Here is a 25,180-nt window from a genome sequence, read left to right on the forward strand (position 1 = left end):
TCCCTTCCCAATTTGGAACCAATCTCTTATTGCATGTCCAGTTCTAACTTGATTTTTGACTTGCATATAAATTTCTCAGGAGGCAGGTCAGGTGGTCTGATGTTCCCATCTCTTGAATTTTCCACAGTTTGTTGTGATTCACACAGTCAAAGTGTTTGGAATAGTCAATAAGGCAGAAGTAGATGTTTTTCTAGAACTCTCTTGCTATTTCTATGATCCAATGGATGTTGGCAATTTGGTTCCTCTGCCTTTTCTAAACCCAGATTGAACTTCTGGAAGTTCACCATTCACATACTGTTGATGAATGGCTTGGAGAATTTTGAGCATTACTTTACTAGTGTGTGAGATGAGTGTAACTGTGTGGTAGTTTGAACATTCTTTGGCATTGAGTTTCCTTGGGATTGGAATGAAAACTGACCTTTTCCAGTCTGTGGCCATCAAAATCTTGTGCACACCAGGAGACTGGCACAGAGACTAAGCCAGTACCTGCCTTTGAGTGTTTGAGTGTCTCCTGCAGAGTTACGGGTCAGCAGTGGCCTGCCACAGGCGCAGGGGCTCTGGGTGCACCAGACCTAGGTATGGCATAAGCCATCTTGGAGGAGGTTGCCATTAACCCCGCCATAGGGCCGCTAAAAGTTACACAGGACTGAGGAAACAGACTCGGAGGGCAGGGAAAAAAAACCCTTGTGCGTGTACAAGGACCAAGGAGAAAAGAGCAGTGACCCCACAAGAGACTGACCCAGACTTCCCCGTAAGTGTCCAGGAGCCTCTGGCAGAAGCTTGGGTTGTCTCTGGCCTGCTGCAAGGTTGGGGACACTGACTGTGGCAGTGCATACACGGGACGTTTTGAAGGAGGTCTCCATTATCTTCATTCAATTCAGTCACTCATTCATGTCTGACTCTTTGCAACCCCAAGGACTGAAGCACACCAGGCTTCCATGTCCATCAGCAAATCCGAGAGCTTGCTCATATTCCTGTTCATTGAGTCCGTGATGCCATCCAACCATCTCATCCTCTGACATCCCCTTCTCCTCCCGCCTTCAATCTTTCCCAGCATCACAGTCTTTCCAAATGAGTCAGTTCTTCCCATCAGGTGGCCAAAGAATTGGAGTTTCAGCTTCAGCATCAGTCCTTCCAATGAATATTCAGGACTGATTTCCTCTAGTATTGACTGGTTGGATTTCTTTGTAGTCCAAGGAACTCTCAAGAGTCTTTTCCAATACCACAGTTCAAAAGCATCAATTCTTCAGGGCTCAGCTTTCTTGATAGTCCAACTCTCACATCCATACATGACTGCTGGAAAAACAATAGCTTTGACTATACACATAAGTAAAAGAAGCAGGGTGACAATACACGGCTTTGACGTACTCCTTTTCCAATTGGAACCAATCTGTTGTTCCATGTCCAGTTCGAACTGTTGCTTTTTGACCTGCATACAGATTTCTCAGGAGGCAGGTAAGGTGGTCTGGTATTCCTATCTCTTTAAGAATTTTCCACAGTTTTTTGTTATCCACACAGTCAAAGGCTTTGGCGCAGTTAATAAAGCAAAAGTAGATGTTTTTCTGGAACTCTCTTGCTTTTTCTATGATCCAACGGATATTGGCAATTTGATCTCTGGTTCCTCTGCCTTTTCTAAATTCAGCTTAAATATCTGGAAATTCATGGTTCACAGACTGTTGAAGCTTGGTTTGGAGAATTTTGAGCATTACTTTGCTAACGTGTGAGATGAATGCAATTGTGTGGTAGCTGGAACATTTTTTGGCATTGACTTTCTTTGGGGTTGGAATGAAAACTGACTTTTTTCAGTCCTGTGGCCACTGCTCAGTTTTCCAGATTTGCTGGGATATTGAGTGCAGCACTGTCACAGCATCATCTTTCAGGATTTGAAATAGCTCAACTGGAATTCCATCACCTCCACTAGCTTTGTTTGTAGTGATTCTTCATAAGGTCCACTTGGTTTCACATTCCAGGATGTCTGGCTCTAGGTGAGTGATCACACCATTGTGATTATCTGGATCATGAAGATCTCTTGTACAGTTCTTCTGTGTATTCCTATCATCTCTTCTTAATATCTTCTGCTTCTGTTAGATCCATACCATATCTGTCCTTTATCTAACCCATCTTTGCATGAAATGTTCCCTTGGTTATCTCTGATTTTCTTGGAGAGATCTATAGTCTTTCCCAGTCTACACTGTTTCCCTCTATTTATTTGCATTGATCACTGAGGAAGGCTTTCTTATCTCTCCTTGCTATTCTTTGGAACTCTGCATTCAAATGGGTATATCTTTCCTTTTCTCCTTTGCCTTTAGCTTCTCTTCTTTTCTCAGCTATTTGTAAGGCCTCGTCAAACAACCATTCTGCCTTTTTGCATTTCTTTTTCCTGCAAATGGTCTTCACTGTACAATGTCACAAACCTCCATCCATAGTTCATCAGGCACTCTGTCTATCAGATCTAATCCTTTGAATCTATTTGTCACTTCCACTATATAATCATAAGGGATTTGATTTAGGTCATACCTGAATGGTCTAGTGGTTTTCCCTACTTTCTTCAATTTAAGTCTGAATTTGGCAATAAGGAGATCATGATCTGAGCCACAGTCAGCTCCCAGTCTTTTTTTGCTGACTGTATAAAGCTTCTCCATCTTTGGCTGCATAGAATATAATCAATCTGATTTCGGTATTGACCATCTGGTGATGTCCATGTGTAGAGTTTTCTCTCATGTTTTTGAAAGAGGGTGTTTGCTATGACCAATGTGTTCCTTTGGCAAAACTCTGTTAGCCTTTGCTCTGCTTCATTTTGTACTCCAAGGCCAATTTTGCCTGTTACTCCAGGTAGCTCTTGACTTCCTATTTTTGCATTCCAGTCCCCTATAATGAAGAGGACATCTTTTTTGGGTGTTAGTTCTAGAAGGTTTTGTAGGTCTTAATAGAACTGTTCAGCTTCAACTTCTTCAGCATTACTTGTCAGGGCATAGATTTGGATTACTGTGATATTGAATGGTTTGAATTGGAAATGAATGGAAATCATTCTGTCGTTTTTGAGATTGCATCCTAGTACTGCATTCAGTTCAGTTCAGTCTCTCAGTCATGCCCAACTCTTTGCAACCCCATGTGCTGCAGCACACCAGGCCTCCCTGTCCATCATCAATTCCTGGAGTTTCTCACACTCATGTCCATTGAGTCGGTGATGCCATCCAACCATCTTATCCTCTGTTGTCCCCTTCTTCTCCCACCTTCAATCTTTCCCAGCATCACAGTCTTTACAAATGAGTCAGTTCTTCCCATCAGGCGGCCAAAGTATTAGAATTTCAGCATCAGTCCTTCCAATGAACACCCAGGGCTGATTTCCTTTAGGATGGACTAGTTAGATCTCCTTGTGGTCCAAGGGACTATCAAGTGTCTTCTCAATCACCACAGTTCAAAAGCATCAATTCTTTGGCACTCAGCTTTCTTTATTGTCCAACTCTCACATCCATACATGACTACTGGAAAAATCATAGCCTTGACTAGATGGACCTTTGTCGGGAAAGTAATGCCTCTCCTTTTTAATATCCTGTCTAGTTTGGTCATAAGTTTTCTTTCAAGAAGCAAGCATCTTTTAGTTTCATGACTGCAGTCACCATCTGCAGTGATTTTGGAGCCCAAAAATATATGCAGAGTACGTCATGAGAAATGCTGGACTGGATAAAGCACAAGATTGAATCAAGATTGCCGGGGGAAATATCAATAATCCCAGATATGCAGATGATACCACAATTAAGGAGAAAGTGAAGAAGAACTAAAGAGCCTCTTGATGAAAGTGAAAGAAGATAGTGAAAAAGTTGGCCTAAAACTCAACATTCAGAAAACTAAGATCTTGGCATCTGGTCCCATCACTTCATGGCAAATTGATGCGGAAACAGTGGAAACAAGTACCACATAGTGATAAGGTAAGTGTGAGGAAAAAAAAAAAAAGAGGGTGGGGTTGACAACTGACAGGAAGTTGAGTCCAGCTGGAGACCACCTACTTGGCATATTCCTCACAGGCTTCCTGTGCAGCAGCACTGAATAGGGCACAGGGGAAATAACAATCCCTGCCCACCAGGCCTTCATCATCTTGAGGAGGAGGAAGACAGTTCAGCAACACTGACAACATGTGCCAAGAAGGGCTACACCAGGAGGACCTTTAGGGACACTAACAAAGCTGGGAAAGAACACTACTGCCTATCTAGTATTAGAAAAACAAAGTTCAAATCCACAGGACAATACATATTTTTGCATGTAATTTGCACACAGAAGAGATGAGAGCTGGATAACAACAACCCTTATCTTAGGTTCTCAACAAACCCTGGCTGACACCAAACCCTAGCACTTGGCTCCCAAAAAGCTGAACCCAGTGAGAAATGAAAGAGGATCCCTTGGGCACTTACCCTGTCAAACCTGTTCACATCGTTGGACAGCAGGTTGATTATCTGGCCTGTGGTGGTCTTCCTTATGGCCGAGTTACTCAGGCGAAGGGTCTGAAATAAGAGAGGGGCACAGAGAATTGGGTTCCTGTGTTGATACAAATTCCTACATCAAAACATGTATATTATCAAGGGTGAAACAGATCACCAGCCCAGGTTGGATTCATGAGACAAGTGCTCGGGGCTGGTGCACTGGGAAGACCCAGAGGGATGGGGTGGGGAGGGAGGTGGGAGGGGGGATTGGAATAGGGAATACATGTAAATCCATGGCTGATTCATGTCAATGTATGGCAAAAACCACTACAATATTGTGAAGTAATTAGCCTCCAACTAATAAAAATAAATGGAAAAAAAATTTTTTTTTAAATAGCAAAATGGATAACACTTTCTTGGGGTCATACATGGTATCAGGATGAGCAGGATAACCCCTGACAGCAGGGCTCTAGGGACCCATGTTCATCCTTTATCTCCTCAATGTGGCAGAAGCCCCGCCCACAAGGACAGCAAAGGGAGGAGTAGGAGGTAGAAACAAAATCCCTCACCTGTTTCTCAATGAACTTGGGTCTACCCAGAATGTAAGGATGTTGGTTTAGACTTAGGAGCAAAATAAAGTAAATTTGAGCCTAACTAGATGAGAGTGGAGAAACTGCCTTAAAGCAAGAAATTAGAGGACTGCAGTCCTCTAATATAAATTAGAGGAACTATAAATTAGGGAACTTGGAATCAATCATTAACACTGCATGTGAAATCATTTAAGAACTTTGATCTTAGTTTCCTCATTCCAATATGAGCAGAGGTCTTCCCTGGTGGTTCAGTGGTTAAGCATCTGTCTGCCAATGCAGGGGACACAGTTTTGATCCCTCATCTGGGAAGATCCCACATACTGCAGGGCAACTAAGCCTATGCACCACAATTCCTGGGCCCAAGCACCCTACAGCCTATGTTCTGCAATAAGAGAAGCCATCTCCACAATAACAGAAACCATCTGCACATTGCAGTTAGAGAGTACCCCTCAACAAGAGAAACAACAAGAGAAACACATACAAAGCAACAAAGGCCCAGCATAGACAAAAATAAATACTTATTAAATTATTCTTTAATGTTTTTAACTAATATACAATAAAATGAGCAGAGAATAAAGTTCAAAATAATATTCTGGTTAGGACTCTATGGCCTTTAATGCCTGACTTTACCAAAAACAGCCTGTTTTACATGATCCCTTTATTTGGTAAAAAGTTCCAATATATGCCCTAGAGATCAGGAATCTGAAGTGACCACTGTGAGATGTTTCAGTGGACCACTAACTGGAGCCATGGATCCAAACAAAATGTCAGAATTCACAAAAACTTTTCATTTAGTTCTCTAGTTAAAGAGAAAAATCAGTGATCAAGTAGAAAATATAAAATTATGTAGCCATGATGGAAGAGGATATGGCGGTTTTTCAAAAAATTAAACATAAGATTAGTATATAGCACAACAGTTCCACTACTGGGAATGTACTCAAAAGAACTGAAAGCACAACCTTGAACAGCTATTTGTATACATATGTTCATAGCAGCACTATTCACAATAGATATAAGATGGAAACAGCCCAAATGGTTATTAACAGATGAATGAATACACAACATATTGTACATACCTATCATGAAATATCATTCAGTCTTAAAAAGGAATTAAATTCTGACACCTGATACAACATGGATAAACCTTGAAAACATTATGCTAGGTGACATAACCCGGACATTATATGCTTTCACTTATATGAGGCACCTGGAGTAGTGAAATTCATAAAGAGAAGTAGAATGGTGATGATGGTGAAGGGACGGGAGTAGAAACTTAGTGCTTAATGGGTACAGATTTGGGAAGATGAAAAAGTTCTGGAGATGCATAATGGTGATAACTCCACAACAATGTGAATGTACCTGATGTCACTAAATGATGCACTTAAAAAGAGTTAAAACTGTAAATTTTGTTGTGTATATTTTGTTGCAATTTTTTTAAAAATCAATGACCAAAAGCCAAAAGTTATTTTACCACAGTTGTGGAAAGGTAATTAAAAGACAAGTCATTCTCTATATATCATACATCCCACAAGATCATTCAACAATACAAACTATGACTATAAGCTTAGCAGCCATTCCATTTCTAACACTCAGTCTAATTTCTTTCCAGGACTCAGGATGAGCAAGTAGGGCCTCAGCATAAACCAGGAACATTCAGATGGGCCTTTTAGAGCTGCTCTGCAACACCAGCTTTTGCCCTAAAGAGTCAGCTTACCTGTAACCTAGAAAAAAGAAACATCTTATTTCTTCACCTCAGCAGGATTCTAGATGCATGAAAGTGCATGAGGAAACTGTCTCTCCCATGTTTCTGGAGGGGCTTCCCTGGTAGCTAAGCTGGTAAAGAATCCACCTGCAATGCAGGAGACCCCACTTCAATTCCTGGGTCAGGAAGATGTCCTAGAGAAGGGATAGGCTATCCACAGCAGTATTCTTGGGCTTCCCTGGTGGTTCAGCTGGTAAAGAATCTGCCTGCAATGTGGGGAGACCTGGGTTCAACCCCTGGGTTGGGAAGATCCCCTGGAGGAGGGAACAGCTACCCACTCCAGTATTCTGGCCTAGGGAATTCCAGGGACTGTATAGTCCATGGGGTCGCAAAGAGTTAGACACGACTGAACGATATTTCTGGAAATCCCTGTTACCTCTATGATTTTACCTCAGCAATTTCTGACTTTGTAAAAAGACAATTCTTTTAAATACAAAGAATCTAAATTGGAAATAAAGTCAAACTGTCACTATTTGTAGAAGACATGATACTATACATAGGAAATCCTAAAGACACTACCAGAAAACGATTAGAGTTCATCAATGAATTCAGTGAAGTCTCAGGATATAAAATTAATATACAAAAATGTGCTGCATTTCTATACATTATTAACAAAGTATCAGAAAGGGAAATTAAGGAAACAATCCTGTTTACCACTGCATCAAAAAGACTAAAATGCCTAGGAATAAACCTACCTAAGGAGGTAAAAGATCTGTACCCCTGAAACTATAAGACACTGATGAAAGAAATTGAAGATGACAAAACAGATGGAAAGATATACTATGTTCTTGGATTGGAAAGATTAGTATTGTCAAAATGACTGTACTACTCAAGACAATCTACAGATTCAATGCAACGCCTGTCAATTACCAATGGCATTTTTCACAGAACTGGAACAAAAAAAGTATAAAATTTGTATGGAAAAACAAATGACACAAACAGTCAAATAGTCAAAAAAAAAAAAAACTGAAGAAGAACAACAAAGCTGGAGGAATCACACTCCTTGACTTCGACCATAGTACAAAGCTACAGTAATAAAAATGATAGTATGAAAGTGAAGTGAAAGTCACTCAGCCATGTCCAACTCTTTGTGACCCCATTGACTATACAGTCCATGGAATTCTTCAGGCTAGAATACTAGAGTGGGTGGACTTTCTCTTCTCCAGGGGATCTTCCCAACCCAGGGATCAAACCCAGGTCTCCGGCATTGCAGGCAGATTCTTTACCAGCTGAGCCACAAGGGAAACCCAAAGGAAGAGAGTATGATACTGGCACAAAAACAGACACATAGATCAATCAAACAGAACAGAGAGCACAGAAATAAACCCATACACTTAGGGTCAACTAATTTAAGACAAAGGGGGCAAAAATACACAATGGAGAAAGCACAGTCTCTTCAATAAATGGTGCTGAAAAAATGCACAGTTCAGTTTAGTCACTCACTCATGTCCAATTCTTAGTGACCCCATGGACTGCAGCACACCAGATTTCCCAGCTCATCACCAACTCCCAGAGCTTGGTTAAACTCATGTCCATCAAGTCAGTAATGTCATCCAACCATCTCGTCCTCTGTTGTCTCTTTCTCTTCCTGCCTTCAGTTTTCTCCAGCATCAGGGTCTTTTCCAATGAATCAGTTCTTCACATCAGGTGGCCAAAGTGTTGGAGCTTCAACTTCAGCATCAGTCCTCCCAGTGAATATTCAGGACTGATTTTCTTTAGGATTGACTGGTTTGATCTCCTTGCTGTCCAAGAAAATCTCAAGCGTCTTCTCTAACACAATAGTTCAAAAGCATCAATACTTATCACTTGGCTTCCTTTATGGTTCAACTCTCACATCCGTACATGACTGCTGGAAAAACCATAGTTGACTAGATGGATCTTTGTCAGTAAAGTACTGTCTCTGCTTTTTAATCTGCTGTCTGGATTGGTCATAGTTTTTCCTCCAAGAAGCAGGCATCTTTTAATTTCATGGCTGCAGTCACCATATGCAGTGATTTTGGAGCCCAAGAAAATGAAGTCTGTCACTGTTTCCATTGTTTTCCCATCTATTTGCCATGAAATAATGGAACTGAATGCCTGATCTTCATTTTTTTTTTTCAGTTTTATGCCAGTTTTTACACTCTCATCTTTCACTTTCAAGAGGCTCTTTAGTTTCTCTTTGCTTTCTGCCATAAGGGTGGTGTGATCTGCATATCTGAGGTTATTGATACTTCTCCCTGCAATCTTGGTTACAGCTTGTGCTTCATTCAGCCTAACACTTTGCATGATGTACTATGCATATGAGTTAAATTAGCAGGGTGACAACATACAGCCTTGATGTACTCCTTCCCCAATTTGGAACCAGTCCATTGTTCCATGTCTGGTTCTAACTATTGCTTCTTGACCTGCATACGGGAGGCAGGTAAGGTGGTCTGGTATTCCCATCTCTTGAAGAATTTTCCAGAGTTCATTGTGACCCACAAAGCAAAAGCCTTGAGTGTAGTCAATGAAGTAAAAGTAAATGTTTTTCTGGATTCTCTTGCTTTTTCTATGATTCAACGGATGTTGGCAATTTAATCTCTGGTTCCTCTGCCTTTTCTAAATCTGGCTTGTACATCTGGAAGTTCTCAGTTCTCATACTGCTGAAGCCTAGCTTGGAGAATTTTGAATATTACTTTGATTGTATATGCAATTATGCAGTAGTTGGAACATTCTTTGGCATTGCCTTCCTTTGGGATTGGAATGAAAACTGACCTTTACCAGTCCTGTGGCCACTGCTCAGTTTTCCAAATTTGCTGGCATATTGAGCGTAGCACTTTCACAGCATCATCTTTTAGGATTTGAAATAGCTCAACTGGAATTCCATTGCCTACACTAGTTTTGTTCATAGTGATGCTTCCTAAGGCCCACTTGACTTCACACTCCAGGATGTCTGGCTCTACATGAGTGATCACACCATCATGATTATCTGGGCCGTGAAGATTGTTTTGGACAGTTCTTCTGTGTATTCTTGCCACCTCTTCTTAATATCTTCTGCTTCTGTTAGGTCCATACCATTTCTGTCCTTTATTGTGCCCATCTTTGCAAAAAAATGTACCCTTGGTATCTCTAATTTTCTTGAAGAGATCTCTGTCTTTCCCATTCTATTGTTTTCCTCTATTTCTTTGCATTGATCACTGAGGAAGGCTTTCTTATCTCTCCTTGCTAAATCTATTTGACACATCTACTGCATAATCATAAGGGATTTGATTTAGGTCATACCTGAATGGCACAGTGGTTTTCCCTACTTTCTTCAATTTAAGTCTGAATTTGGCAATTCAGCTCCCAGTCTTGTTTATGCTGACTGTATAGAGCTTCTCCATCTTCAGTTGCAAAGAATATAATCAATCTCATTTTGGTATTGACCATCGGGTGATGTCCTTGTGTAGAGTTGTCTATTGTGTTGTTAGAAGAGGGTGTTTGCTATAACGACTGCATTCTCTTGGCAAAACGCTTTTAGCCTTTGCCCTGCTTCATTTTGTAATCCAAGGACAAATTTGCCTATTATTACAGGTATCTCTTGACTTCCTACCTTTGCATTCCTGTCCCCTATAATGAAGAGGACATCTTTTTGGCTGTTAGTTCTAGAAGTTCTTGTAGGTCTTCATAGAACCGTTCAACTTTAGCTTCTTAGGCATTACTGGTAGGGGCATAGACTTAGATTACTGTGATATTGAATGGTTTGCTTTGGAAGCGAACAGAAATCATTCTGTCATTTTGAGACTGGACCCAAGTACTGCATTTCAGACTCTTTTGTTGACTATGAGGGCTACTCCATTTCTTCTAAGGGATTCATGTCCACAGTAGTAGATACAATGGTCATCTGAATTAAATTCACACATTCCAGCTTATTTTATTTCACTGATTGCTAAAATGTTGATGTTTACTCTTGCCATAACCTATTTGACTACTTCCAATTTACCATGACTCATAGATGGAACATTTCAGATTCCTATGCAGCATTGTTATTTACAGCATCGGAATTTATTTCCATCACCAGTCACATCCACAGCTAGGTGTCACTTTCATTTTGGCTCAGACTCTTCATTCCTTTTGGAGCTATTTCTCCACTCTTCTCCAGTAGCATATTGGGCACCAACGACCTAGGGAGTTCATCTTTCAGTGTCCTATCTTTTTGCCTTTTCATACTCTTCATGGAGTCCTCAAGGCAAGAATGCTGAAGTGTTTTTTCCATTTCCTTCTCCAGTGGACCACATTTTGTCAGAACTCTCCACCATGACTCATCCATTTTGGGTGGCCCTACATGGCATGGCTCATAGTTTCACTCAGTTAGACACGGCTGTGATTCAAGTGGTCAGTTTGGTTATTTTTAAATGTAGCTTGCTCCTTGGAAGAAAAGCTATGGCAAAATCAGACACATTATTTTACCAACAAAGGTCTGGGAAAACTGGACAGCTATATTTAAAAGGATGAAATTAAAGCATTCTCTAATACCATATACAAAAATATACGTAAAATGTATTAAAGACCTAAATGTAAGACCAGATACCATAAAACTCCTAGAGGGAAACATAAGCAGAACACTCTTTGACATAAACCAAAGCAGTGTGCTTTGGGGTTCTCTCTCTTACAGTAAAAGAAATGAAAGCAAAAATAAATAGAACAGAACTAAACTTAAAAACTTGTGCACGCAACAAAGGAAACTATAAGCAAGGTGAAAAGACAGCCCTCAGATTGGGAGAAAATAATAGCAAACGAAGCAACAGACAAAGGATTAATCTCAAAAATATACAAGCAACTCCTCCAGCTCAACTCCAGAAAAATAAATGACCCATTCAAAAAATGGGCCAAAGAACTCAACAGACATTTCTCCAAGGAAGACATACAGATGGCTAACAAACACATGAAAAGATGCTCAACATCACTCATTATCAGAGAAATGCAAATCAAAACCACAATGAGGTACCATTATACGCCAGTCAGGATGGCTGCTATCCAAAAGTCTACAAGCAATAAATGCTGGAGAGGGTGTGGAGAAAAGGGAACCCTCTTACACTGTTGGTGGGAATGCAAATTAGTACAGCCACTATGGAAAACAGTGTGGAGATTTCTTAAAAAGCTGGAAATAGAACTGCCATATGACCCAGCAATCCCACTTCTGGGCATACACACCAAGGAAACCAGATCTGAAAGAGACACATGCACCCCAATGTTCATCGCAGCACTGTTTATAATAGCCAGCACATGGAAGCAACCCAGATGCCCATCAGCAGACGAATGGATGAGGAAGCTGTGGTACATATACACCATGGAATATTACTCAGCCATTAAAAAGAATTCATTTGAATCAGTTCTAATGAGATGGATGAAACTGGAGCCCATTATACAGAGCGAAGTAAGCCAGAAAGATAAAGACCATTACAGTATACTAACACATATATATGGACTTTAGAAAGATGGTAACGATAACCCTATATGCAAAACAGAAAAAGAGACTCAGATGTATAGAACAGACCTGTGGACTCTGGGAGAAGGCGAGGGTGGGATGTCTCAAGAGAACAGCATCGAAACATGTATATTATCTAGGGTGAAACAGATCACCAGCCCAGGTTGGGTACATGAGACAAGTGCTCGGGCCTAGTGCACTGGGAAGACCCAGAGGGATCGGGTGGAGAGGGAGGTGGGAGGGGGGACCGGGATGGGGAATACATGTAAATCCATGGCTAATTCATTTCAATGTATAACAAAAACTACTGTAATGATGTAAAGTAATTAGCCTCCAACTAATAAAAAAATAAATAAAAAATAAAAATAAAAAATAAAAAAAAATAAAAAAAAAATAAAAACTTGTGCACGGAGAAGGAAATCATCAACAAAATGAAAAGAAAAAATACTGAATCATAGGAAATATTTGTAAATGACATGACCTATATGGGATTAATATCCAATGTATATAAGCAATTTATATAACACAACATCATAAAAACAAACAACCCTATTAAAAATGGACCGAAAGAACTAAATAGACATTTTTCCAATGAGGAAATGTGAATCAAAACCACAATGAGATATCACCTCACACCTGTCAGAATGACTTTCATCAAAAAGAACATGAATAACAAATGCTGGTAAGGATGTGGAGGAGAGGTAACACTGACATACATTGGTGGAAATGTATATTGGACAGCCACTGTGAAGAACTGTATGAAGGTTTGTCAAAGAACTAAAAATAAAACTACCACATGACCCAGCAATTCAACTTCCTGTGATACAAAAACACTACTTCAAAAAAGATACAAAAAAAAAAGATACATGTACCACAGTGTTCATATAAGCATTATTTACCATTGTCAGGATATGCAAGCAACTTAAGTATCCATCCACAGACTTTTTTTTTGGGGGGGGGAGCAAAATTACTGCAGATGGCAACTCCACCCATGAAACTAAAAGACACATGATCCTTGGAAGAAAAGCTATGACCAAGCTAAACAGCATATTAAAAAGCAAAGACATCACTTTGTCAACAAAGGTCCATCTAGTCAAGGCTATGGGTTTTCCAGGAGTCATGTATGGATGTGAGAGTTGGACTATAAAGAAAACTGAGCACCGAAGAATTGATGCTTTTGAACTGTGGTGTTGGAGAAGACTCTTGAGAGTCCCTTGACTGCACGGAGATCAAACCAGTCAATCCCATAAGAAATCAATCTTAAATATTCATTAGAAGGACTGATGTTGAAGCTGAAACTCCAATACCTTGGCTACCTGATGCCAAGAACTGACTCGTTGGAAAAAACCCTGATGCTGGGAAAGGTGGACGGCGGGAGGAGAAGGGGATGACAGAGGATGAGATGGTTGCATGGCAAAACCAACTCAATGGACATGAGTTTGAGCAAGCTCCAGAAGTTGGTGATGGACAGGGAAGCCTGGCGTGCTGCCATCCATGGTGTCGCAAAGAGTCAGACACGACTGAGTGACTGAGTAACTGAATGGAACTGATGCTAAATGAAACAGGTCAGAGAGAGAGAGAGATAAATGCTGTATGATATTGCTTATAAGTGGAGCCTAAAAATATAACAAACTAGTGAATAAAACAAAAGAGAAATAGATTCACAGATACAGAGGACAAACTAGTGGTTACCAGTGAAGTGGGGGAGCCATATAGTGATGGGGGAGAGGGAGGTACAAACTATTGGATGTAAGGTAGCCTACAATGATATATGATACAACACAGGGAATACAGCCAATATCTTATAATAACTGTAAATGGAGTGTAATTTATAAACATTATATAAAATTTTCTAAAAAATGGAAAAAGAAACAATTCCTTAAGGCTAATCAAGGAGGCAAATTAATGCCTTTAGAAAATGTTTACTTTCATGTAAGTAACATGGCCCCCTGGAGAAGGGCATGACAACCCACTCCAGTATTCTTGCCCAGAGAATTCCATAGACAGAGAAGCCTGGCAGGTTGCAGTCCATGGAGTCGCAAACAGTTGAACATGACTGATCAACTAAGAGTGTCACTTTCACTTTCAAGCAGCATGCCAGGAAGGGTTCAGTTTCTCAAAGGCAACATTCCAAAGAACTAGTGGGAAGAGAAAGAAAATCAGGTGGACAATGACTTATGTGGATCAAAGAGTAAACTTTGAGTGAAACATCACCTCACAACTAATATAAGAGTTTCATAGTGTACTTCTGGTGAAATTTCCTATTTATTTATTTATTTATTTATGGGAGTTAAACATGATCTGCAAAGACAAACTTCCAGATAATTTGTAGGGAAACCTGACTATTCATCTTCTAAATGGTAGAAGGTGCAACAGAATAACAAACATGATGATGGAGGACAAGGAAGACAATTGACTGGAATATATGGGCATTGTTGCATTTCCACATCACTTAGGAACAAATTAGCTTATGTTCTACAGTCTATGACTGACAGTGACATACCAGGCCTTAGTTTCACACTTGTTGTTCTTCAATTGATCAGTCATGTCCAACTCTTTGCAACCCCATAGACTGCAGCACATCAGGCTGTCCTGCTCATCAACAATTCCCGGAGCTAGTTCATACTCATGTCCATGGTGTTGGTGATGCCATCCAACCATCTCATCCTCTGTCATCCCCTTCTCCTCCTGCCCTCAATCTTTGCCAGTAACAGGGTCTTTTCCAATAAGTCAGCTCTTCGCGTCAGGTAGCCAAAGTGTTGGAGTTTCAGCTTTAGCATCAGTCCTTCCAATGAATATTCAGCATTGATTTCCTTTAGAATTGACTGGTTTGATCTCCTTGCAGTCCAAGGGACTCTCAAGAGTCTTCTCCAACACCACAGTTCAAAAGCATCAATTCTTTGGTGCTCAGCTTTCTTTATGTTCCAACTCTCATATGCCTACATGACTACTGGAAAAAAAAAACATAGCTTTGACTAGACAGACTTTTGTTGGTAAAGTAATGTCTTTGCTTTTCAATATGCTGCCTAGGTTGGTCATAGCTTTTCTTCCAAGGAGCAAGCGTCTTTTAATTTCAAGGATGTAATCACCATCTGTGGTGATTTTGGAGCCCCCCACAAACATAAAGTCTGAAACTGTTTCCATTGTTTCCCCACCTATTTGCCATGAAGTGATGGGACTGGATGCCATGATCTTTGTTTTTTGAATGCTGAGTTTTAAGCCAGCTTTTTAACTCTCGTCTTTCATCATGAGGCTCTTTAGTTTCTCTGCTTTCTGCCATAAGAGTGGTTTTATCTACATATTTGAGGTTATTGATATTTCTCCCAGCAGTCTTGATTTCAGCTTATGCTTCATTCAGCCTGGCATTTTGCATGATGTACTCTGAATAGAAGTTAAATAACAAGGGTGACAATATACAGCCTTGATGTACTCCTTTCCCAACTTGGAATCAGCCCATTGCTCCATGTCCAGTTCTAACTGTGGCTTCTTGATCTGCATACAGGTTTCTCAGGAGGCAGGTATGGTGTTCTGGTATTCCCATCACTTTAAGAATCTTCCAAAATTTGTTGTGATCCACAAAGTAGAAAGTTTTTGTATAGTCAATGAAGCAGAAGTAGATGTTTTCTGGAATTCTCTTGTGTTTTCAGTGATCCAACGGATGTTGGCAATTTGATCTTTGGTTCCTCTGCCTTTTCTAAATCTAGCTTGAAAATCTGGAAGCTTTTGGTGCATGCACTGTTGAAGCCTAGGTTGGAGAGTTTTAAGCATTACTTTGCTAGCATGTGAAATGAGTGCAATTGTGCAGTAGTTTGAACATTATTTGGCATTGCCTTTCTTTGGGATTGGTATGAAAACTGACTTTTTCCAGCGCTGTGGCCACTGCTGAGTTTTCCAAATTTGCTGGCATACAGAGTGTAGCATTTTAACAGCATCATCTTTTAAGATTTGAAACAGCTCAGCTGAAAAAAAAGTGGTCCACTAGAGAAGGTAATGCAAACCACTTCAGCATTCTTGCCTTGAGAATCCCACAAACAATATGAAAAGGCAAAAAGATTTGACACTAAAAGATGAACTCCCCAGGTCACTAGATGCCCAACATACTACTGGAGAAGAGTGAAGAAATAGCTCCAGAAGGAATGAAGAGGCTCAGTCAAAATGAAAACAATGCCCCATTGTGGATATATCTGGTGGTGAAAGGAAAGTCCAATGCTGTAAAAAACAATATTGTATAGGAACCTGGAATGTTAGGTCCATGAATTAGGTTCACATAGCCCAAAGATTAACAAGACTCTGCTCAGAAAAGGATGAGGAAAGATATCTTTAATTTGCTGAGAAAAATATTCCTAAAAAATAGAAGTTCTAGATAAGTAACAACCAAGTAAAAAAAGTGCTTGTTTTCATTTAAATTGCTTGGCTTAACTCCTTTTATACTAGATAATATTACTCAGCCATTAAAAAGAATTCATTTGAATCAGTTCTAATGAGATGGATGAAACTGGAGCCCATTATACAGAGCGAAGTAAGCCAGAAAGATAAAGACCATTACAGTATACTAACACATATATATGGAATATAGAAAGATGGTAACAATAACCCTATGTGCAAAACAGAAAAAGAGACTCAGATGTATAGAACAGACTTGTGGACTGTGGGAGAAGGAGAGGGTGGGATGTTTCAAGAGAACAGCATCGAAACATGTATATTATCTAGGGTGAAACAGATCACCAGCCCAGGTTGGGTGCATGAGACAAGTGCTCGGGCCTGGTGCACTGGGAAGACCCAGAGGGATCGGGTGGAGAGGGAGGTGGGAGGGGGGACCAGGATGGGGAATACATGTAAATCCATGGCTAATTCATTTCAATGTATGACAAAAACTACTGTAATGATGTAAAGTAATTAGCCTCCAACTAATAAAAATAAATAAATAAATAAAAGACTAGAGTAAAATATAGAATAATTTTATAGCATTTCTCAATACAAAACACTAGAAACATCAAACCAGATTTTATTAAAGCTGCTATAATACATACTAAAAAAAAGCAAATATTGTATTAAGAAAATAACTTCAATGAATAGCAACATAAATACCCTCTAAAATTGCTAAAAACAAATTAAAATTTCACATTTTCTTCCATTCAACCATTTTCTTTAATATTATCAAAAACAATCATACCTACAGAATATCATGAGTGAGTCTAATTTGGCACAGATTTCACTTATATTTTTATTTAGTAAGCACAATTATATTAAACATGACTAGATGCATCATTTAAAATATAATCATTTATTTTATTAAACACATTTTTCTCCTAAATTTAATGTTATAGATCCAATCACTGAAGTCACTTTTAAACACAACTTTGATTAAATGAAGGTTTAAATGAAAAACAACAAAATTTCCATGAATATCACAATAAGATTTAGGCAAGAAAACATTGAAAATCAGTTTGATAATTTTGATACCTATTTTTTAATTAGATTTCAATATAAGTTTAGCGGGTATTATGCACCAGCCTATGCATAAAGTTATCAAAGGCAGCCCTGGTCTGATCTCCAAACAAAACTTTTCATCATATATTGGTAAAGTTTGCTCAAACAACAACAAATTGGCTTGAAACAAATATCGGGTATCTCTGGTAAGGAGTAAACGACACCAGTTACAAAATTTTTAATCTACAGAGAACTTTCCCAAAATGCTCCTGATTCTTCAGAGGAGGTACAAACTTTCGTACCAAATGACACTTACCTTGCGGTAAATCATATGGCACATGGCTACTCTTAATCTCATTCCTATACGCTGAGCGTAATATGAGAAAAAGTGCTGCAGAATTGCCCAAATGAAAAGGCAGACATTCAGTACAGCAGTGTAGCCATAAGCTTTGAACAAAGTCCCAGAATCAGAGGGGTCATAGTTTTGATAGTAAGTAAGTAAGCCCTCAAAATATGTCGGTAATAGTACTCTGAAGATTTCCTAAAAGGAAAGGAAAAGAAACCTTAATTAGAAATACAAGCCATACCAGTTTTTCTTATCACAAGTTTCACTTTTTTTTTAATTAATTTTTGCTGTGGTTCAGTTGCTAAGTCATGTCCATTTCTTTGTGACCCCATGGACTACAGCATGCAAGGCTTCCCTGTCCTTCACTGTCTCTCGGAGTTTGTTCAAACTCATGTCCATTGAGTCAGTGGTGCCATTTAACTATCTCATCCTCTGTCACTCCCTTCTCCTTGTGCCCTCAATCTTTCCTAGCATTAAGGTCTTTTCCACTGAGTTGACTCTTTGCATCAGGTGGCCAAAGGATTGGAGCTTCAGTTTCAGCATCAGTCCTTCCAATAAATATTCAGGATTGATTTCCTTTAGGATTGACTGCTTTGATCTCCTTGAAGTCAAAGGGACTCTTTAGAGTCTTCTCCAGCACCACAGTTTGAAAGCATTAATTCTTCAGTGTTCAACCTTCTTTATGGTCCAACTCTCACATCTGTACACTACTACTGGAAAAACCAAAGCTTTGACTATGTAGACCTTTACTGGCACAGTAAAGTATAGTTGATTTCCAATGCTATGTTAGTTTCAGGTATACAGCAAAGTGATTCAGTTATACATATACATATATCTATTCTTTTTGAGATACTTCTCCCATATAAGTCATCACAGATTACTGAGTAGAGTTCCCTGTGCTACACAGTGCTGTCTGCTCACTGTCTGATGCTTTGCAACCTTATGGACTGTGGCCTGCCAGGCTCCTCTGTCCATGGGATTCTCCAGGCAAGAATACTAGAATGGGTTGACATTTCCCCCTCTAGGGGATCTTCCTGACCCAGGGATCAAAACCACATCACCTGCATCTCCTGCATTAGCAGGTGGATACTTCACCACTTAACCACATGGGAGGCCCCATGCTATACAGTAGGTCCTTGTTAATTATTAATATCAATTTCACATACAGCAGTGCGTATATGTTCACCTCAAAGTCTTAATTTATTCCTCCCCCTGCCTTTCCCCTTTGAAAACCATAAGTTTGTTTTTGAAGTCTGTTTGGAACAACGTTCATTTGTATCATTTTTTTTAGATTCCACATATAACTGATACCATATGATATTTGTCCTTCTCTATCCGACTTACTTCACTCAATATTATAATCTCTAAGCCCATCCATGTGATTGCAAATGGTATTATTTCATTCTTTTTTGTGACTGAGTAATATTTCATTGTATATACATACAACATCTTCTTTATCCATTTCTCTGTCAATAGACTCATATTGCTTCTAGACTATTGTAAATAGTGATGCAATGAACACTGAGGTGCATGTGTCTTTTCAAATTATGGTTTCCTCCAGATACATGCCCACTAGAGGGATTACTGGATCATGTGGTAGTTCTATTTTTTAGGGTGTTTTTTTTTTTTTTTTTTTTGAGGAACCTCCATTCTCACCAACAGTGTAGGAGGTTTACTTTCCACATCTTCTCCAGCATTTATTATTTTCAGACTTTTTGATGATAGTTATTCTGACTGGGGTCAGGTGACAACTCATAGTAGTTTGATTGGCATTTCTCTAATAATTAACAATGTTAAGCATCTTTTCATGTGATTTTTGGCCATCTGTATGTTTCCTTTTGAGAAATGTCTATTTAGACCTTCTGCCAATTTTTTTTATTTTTATATATATATATATATATATGGAGCTGCATGAGCTGTTATATATTTTGGAGATTAATCCCTTGTCAATCATTTCATTTGCAAATATTTTCTTCTATTCTGTGCGTTGTCTTTTCATAAAAGGAGAAATCAACATTGGCACAAAAATAGTGGGGGACTTTAGCACTCCACTTACATCAATGGACAGATCATACAGACAGAACAATCAATAAGGAAACAGAGGCCTTAAATGACATATTAGACCATATGGACATAATTGATATTTATATGACATTCTATATGAAAGCAGCAGAATATACATTATCCTCAAGTGCACATGGAACATTCTCCAGGATAACTAACATGCTGGGCCACAAAGCAACCCTCAATAAATTTAAGAACACTGAAATCATGTCAACCATCTTATCCATCCACAACATGGATTACAAATCAACTACAAGGGGAAAACTGTTAAAAAAAAAAAAAAGAGAGAGAGAGAGATGAAAGCTAAATAATATCTTACTGAGCAACCAATGCATCACTGAAGAAATCAAAGAGGAAACCAAAAAAATGCCTAGAGACAAATGAAAACACAATGATCCTAAACCTATGGGATACAGCAAAAGCAGTTCTAAGAGGGAAGTTTATACTAATACAATCTTATCTCAGAAAACAATAAAAATCTCAAATAGACAACCTAACCTTATACCTCAAGCAACTAGAAAGAAGTACAAACAAAATTCAAAGATAGGAGAGGGAAAAATGATAAATATCAGAGCAGAAGTGGATTAAATAGAGATAAAGAAAACAACAGAAAAGATCAATGAAACTAAAAGCTGGTTCATCAAAAATATAAGCAAAATTGATAAGCCTTTAACCAGATTTATCAAGAAAAAAAGGAAGAGGGCTCAAATCAACAAAGTTAGAAATAAAAAAGGAGGTATGACAAAAACCACTGCAATGAAGTAAAGTAATTAGCCTCCAACTAATAAAAATAAATGGAAAAAAAAAGAAATGAAAAAGGAGAAGTTACAATGGACACTAAAGAAATACAAAGAAATATGAGAGATTACTACAAGCAAATATATGCCAAGAAAGTGGACAACCTGGAAGAAATGGACAAGTGTTTAGAAAGGTAAAACCTTCCAAGATTGAAGTTTGAACCAGGAAGAAATAGAAGATATGAACAGACTAATCATAAATACTGAAATTGAAACTGTGAGTAAAAACCTCCCAAAAAACAAAAGTCCAGGACCTGATGGCTTCAAAGACAAAGATACCATAAAAAAAGAAAATTACAAGCCAATCTCACTGATGAACATAAAAACAAAAATCCTCAACAAAATATTAGCAAATCAAATCCAACAACACATTAAAAAGATTACACACCATGATCAAGTGGGATCTATTTCAGGGAGGCAAGAACACTTCAGTATATGCAAATCCATCAATGTGATATATGATATTAACAAATTGAAGAATAAAAGCCATATGACCATCTCAATAGATGCAAAAAAAACTTTCAACAAAATTCAACACCCATTTATGATACAAAAAATTTGCAGAAAGTGGGCATAGAGGGAACTTACCTAAAGAAAATAAAGGCCATATGACACAAACTCACAGCTAACATACTCAATGGTGAAAAGTTGAAAGAATTTCCTCTAAGATCAGGAACAAAAAAAGGATGCCCATTCTTGCCACTCTTATTCAACATAGTTTTTAAAGTCCTAGCCACAGCAATCAGAGAAGAAAAAGAAATAAAGGAATCCAAATTGGAAAAGAAGTAAAATTTTCACTGTTTGCAAATGACATGATACTATACAGAGAAATTTCTAAAGCTGCTACCAGAAAACTACTAAAGCTCATCAATGAATTCAGTAAGCTTTCAAGAAACAAAATCAATACGCATAAATCTCTTCCATTTCTATACACAAACCAGCTTTACCTTTATTATTAGCATATTAAAATGGCATTTTCACAAAATGCTACACTCATGACTAATCTAAAAGAAAAATTTACAGATCCACTCTCTTCTATAAGACAAGAAGAGAATAGCTTTAAACTTAAGCCAAAATATTTCAAGGTAATAAATCCTTGGTACATTGTTTGGTACACTGTGGATGCTCAATAAATATTACATCCAGCTTGCTTTGGCAGCACATATACTAAAATTGGAACGATACAGAGAAGATTAGCATGGCCCCTGTGCAAGGATGACATGCAAATTCATGAAGCATTCCATATTTTTGTGCTGGGAAAACTGGTCAACCACTTGTAAAAGAATGAAACTAGAACACTTTCTAACACCATAGACAAAAATAAACTCAAAATGGATTAAAGATCTAAATGTAAGGCCAGAAACTATAAAACTCCTAGAGGAGAACATAGGCAAAACACTCCGACATAAATCACAGTAAGATCCTCTCTGACCCACCTCCCAGAATATTGGAAATAAAAGCAAAAATAAACAAATGGGACCTAATGAAACTTAAAAGCTTTTGCACAACAAAGGAAACTATAAGCAAGGTGAAAAGACAGCCTTCAGAATGGGAGAAACTAATAGCAAATGAAGAAACAGACAAAGGATTAATCTCAAAAATATACAAGCAACTCCTGTAGCTCAATTCCAGAAAAATAAATGACCCAATCAAAAAATGGGCCAAAGAACCAAACAGACATTTCTCCAAAGAAAACATACAGATGGCTAACAAACACATGAAAAGATGCTCAACATCACTCATTATCAGAGAAAAGCAAATCAAAACCTCAGTGAGGTACCATTACATGCCAGTCAGGATGGCTGCTATCCAAAAGTCTACAAGCAATAAACGCTGGAGAGGTGTGGAGAAAAGGGAACCCTCTTACACTGTTGGTGGGAATGCAAACTAGTACAACCACTATGGAGAACAATGTGGAGATTTCTTAAAAAGCTGGAAATAGAACTGCCATATGACCCAGCAATCCCACTTCTGGGCATGCACACCGAGAAACCAGATCTGAAAGAGACACGTGCACCCCAATGTTCATCGCAGCACTGTTTATAATAGCCAGGACATGGAAGCAACCTAGATGCCCATCAGCAGATGAATGGATAAGAAAGCTGTGGTACATATACACAATGGAATATTATTCAATCATTAAAAAGAATACATTTGAATCAGTTCTAATGAGATGGATGAAACTGGAGCCCATTATACAGAGTGAAGTAAGCCAGAAAGATAAAGACCAATGCAGTATACTAACGCATATATATGGAATTTAGAAAGATAGTAACAATAACCCTATATGCAAGACAGAAAAAGAGACACAGATGTACAGAAGAGAATTTTGGACTCTATGGGAGAAGGCAAGGGTGGGATGACCTGAGAGAACAGCATCGAAACATGTATATTATCAAGTGTGAAACAGATCACCAGTCCCGGTTGTATGCATGAGACAAGTGCTCGGGGCTGGTGCACTGGGATGACCCAGAGGGATGGGGTGGGGAGGGAGGTGGGAGGGGGTTCAGGATGGAGAACACATGTAAATCCATGGCTGATTCATGTCAATGTATGTCAAAAACCACTACAATATTGTAAAGTATTTAGCCTCCAACTAATAAAAATAAATGGGGAAAAAAATAAAGTAGAAACACAAAACTTGGGGGAAAAATTACATCTAGTGTTTTAGAACACATTTACTAAAACACCAAGTGAGTCTTTGCCTAAGATGAATGAGGAAAAGGTGACATAAGAAGGATGAGAAATATGCTTCCATATGAACAAACCCTGCTGGTAGCCTGCCCCTGTCCCCTGTAGTCTCAACATCCCAGCCCAACAGAAAGTCAAGATGGCTCATTTAGGCAAGACACACTCCTACTCTCATCTTCTGCTTTAAGAGCCTTTATGAACTGACACATTGGCACAAAAACAGATCCAAGCTTTCCCAGCCAGAATTCCACATGTCAGCAGATCAAGATATGAGACTTTAGCTTTTGTTAGAGTACCACAAATAAACCAGGCTTGGGAGGTTCCCAAGATGCTCAGCTCCAGATGGCACTGCATCAATATATCTCCAGACCCTTAGAAGCTGGGATGTTGCTTGAAGTTAAAAATTAAACACAGCAGAAGACAAGCTACAAATAAAATATCCATGGTTCCCCATCAGCCACACACTGCAGGTGTTGGCTTGGAAGAAAGTATTTCTTCCCCGAGCAAAAATTTAAAATACTAAACCAATCAGTTGGGAAGAATTAGGGCTTAACTCCTGAGTAAGTAAGACTTACAGAAAGCAATTGTCTTTCCCCAAAGAAATAGCAACACTTGCAAACCCTGTCAAATAGCCACTCCACCAAACATCCTACTACTTCCTCCCTGTAGTCACCCCTTGAGAAGGTACCCTTTTTCCCCAGGAAGGAAAACCAAATTCTCAACATGAATTCAAGTAACAAAATGTAAACACTTTGGCCCTCAACATCATTTCCTGCACAGACTTGTCAAAAGACAAACTGCCAAAAGTTTGGAAATCTTTCTGGAATTCCATTTTGAGACAAATTTTTCCTTTTAAGCAATCTCCTTACCAACACAGACAAGGTAACCAACTGACAGGCCTGCTTTGATAGTTCTCTTCTGTCTATCTGAAGTTGAGGAACCCATGCACAAGAGGAAGGGAAAGTAGAATCCAAAACCCCAAACATAAGACAAAACTAACAAGCATTTTCTGCTCAGCCAACTAGTACCCCATCAGGATATTTACAGAAAGCTATCCTCATCCCTCAGATGGGTGTGACATTGAACTCCAACTCTCCTGTTGTGTTGCACACACACGTTCGTACCCTGCATCAACTGCTTTGTCTTCCAAGAGGTCACAGAAGTTTTCATCTACTATAGAGAAGTAGGGCTTCCCCAAAGGCTCAGTGTTAAAGAATCTGCCTGCAATGTAGGAGATGCAGTAGGAGCTGCAGATTCGATCCCTGGGTCAGGAAGATCCCCTGGAGAAGGAAATGGCAACCCACTCCAGTATTCTTGCCTAGAGAATTCCATGGACAGTGGAGCCTGGCAGGCTACAATCCATGGGGTTGCAAGAGTCAGACACGACTTAGCAACTAAACAGCAACAATAGAGAAGTAAGTGAATAATGCTTAGTTAAATATGAGTAAGATGATCAAATCAGAGCAAGATGCTCAGTTCTCAAAAGCACAAAGGCTCAATATTACCTTTCCAGAATGCTTCATCATTAATTCCAAGGGGCATGAAGAGCTTAAAAGAGCCCCTCATACAGTAGATGGTAAAACAGACTTTTTATAAAGTTTACTGAGGTGGAACGGGAGGCTTGCACAGAGAAGCAAGAATGTCAAGCTGTACACAT

The 25,180-nt window shown here is 39.0% G+C and overlaps 1 protein-coding gene and 1 non-coding gene across 2 annotated transcripts in view; one reads left to right on the top strand and one right to left on the bottom strand.

Moving 5' to 3' along the window:
* LOC110149702 (ATP-binding cassette sub-family C member 4-like) overlaps nt 1–25,180 on the bottom strand; it is a 326,525-nt gene that overhangs the window by 226,243 nt on the left and 75,102 nt on the right. Inside the window, 2 exon segments of the mRNA XM_070471511.1 lie at nt 4,410–4,499; nt 17,942–18,166. Coding sequence (XP_070327612.1) covers nt 4,410–4,499; nt 17,942–18,166 — 315 coding nt within the window.
* Nucleotides 21,980–22,082, top strand: LOC139036401 (U6 spliceosomal RNA). Its single transcript, XR_011489193.1, has one exon. It is a non-coding gene; the product is annotated as a U6 spliceosomal RNA (small nuclear RNA).

The sequence above is a fragment of the Odocoileus virginianus genome, chromosome 8 (assembly GCF_023699985.2).
Source record: "Odocoileus virginianus isolate 20LAN1187 ecotype Illinois chromosome 8, Ovbor_1.2, whole genome shotgun sequence".
Classification (NCBI taxonomy): Eukaryota; Metazoa; Chordata; class Mammalia; order Artiodactyla; family Cervidae; genus Odocoileus; species Odocoileus virginianus.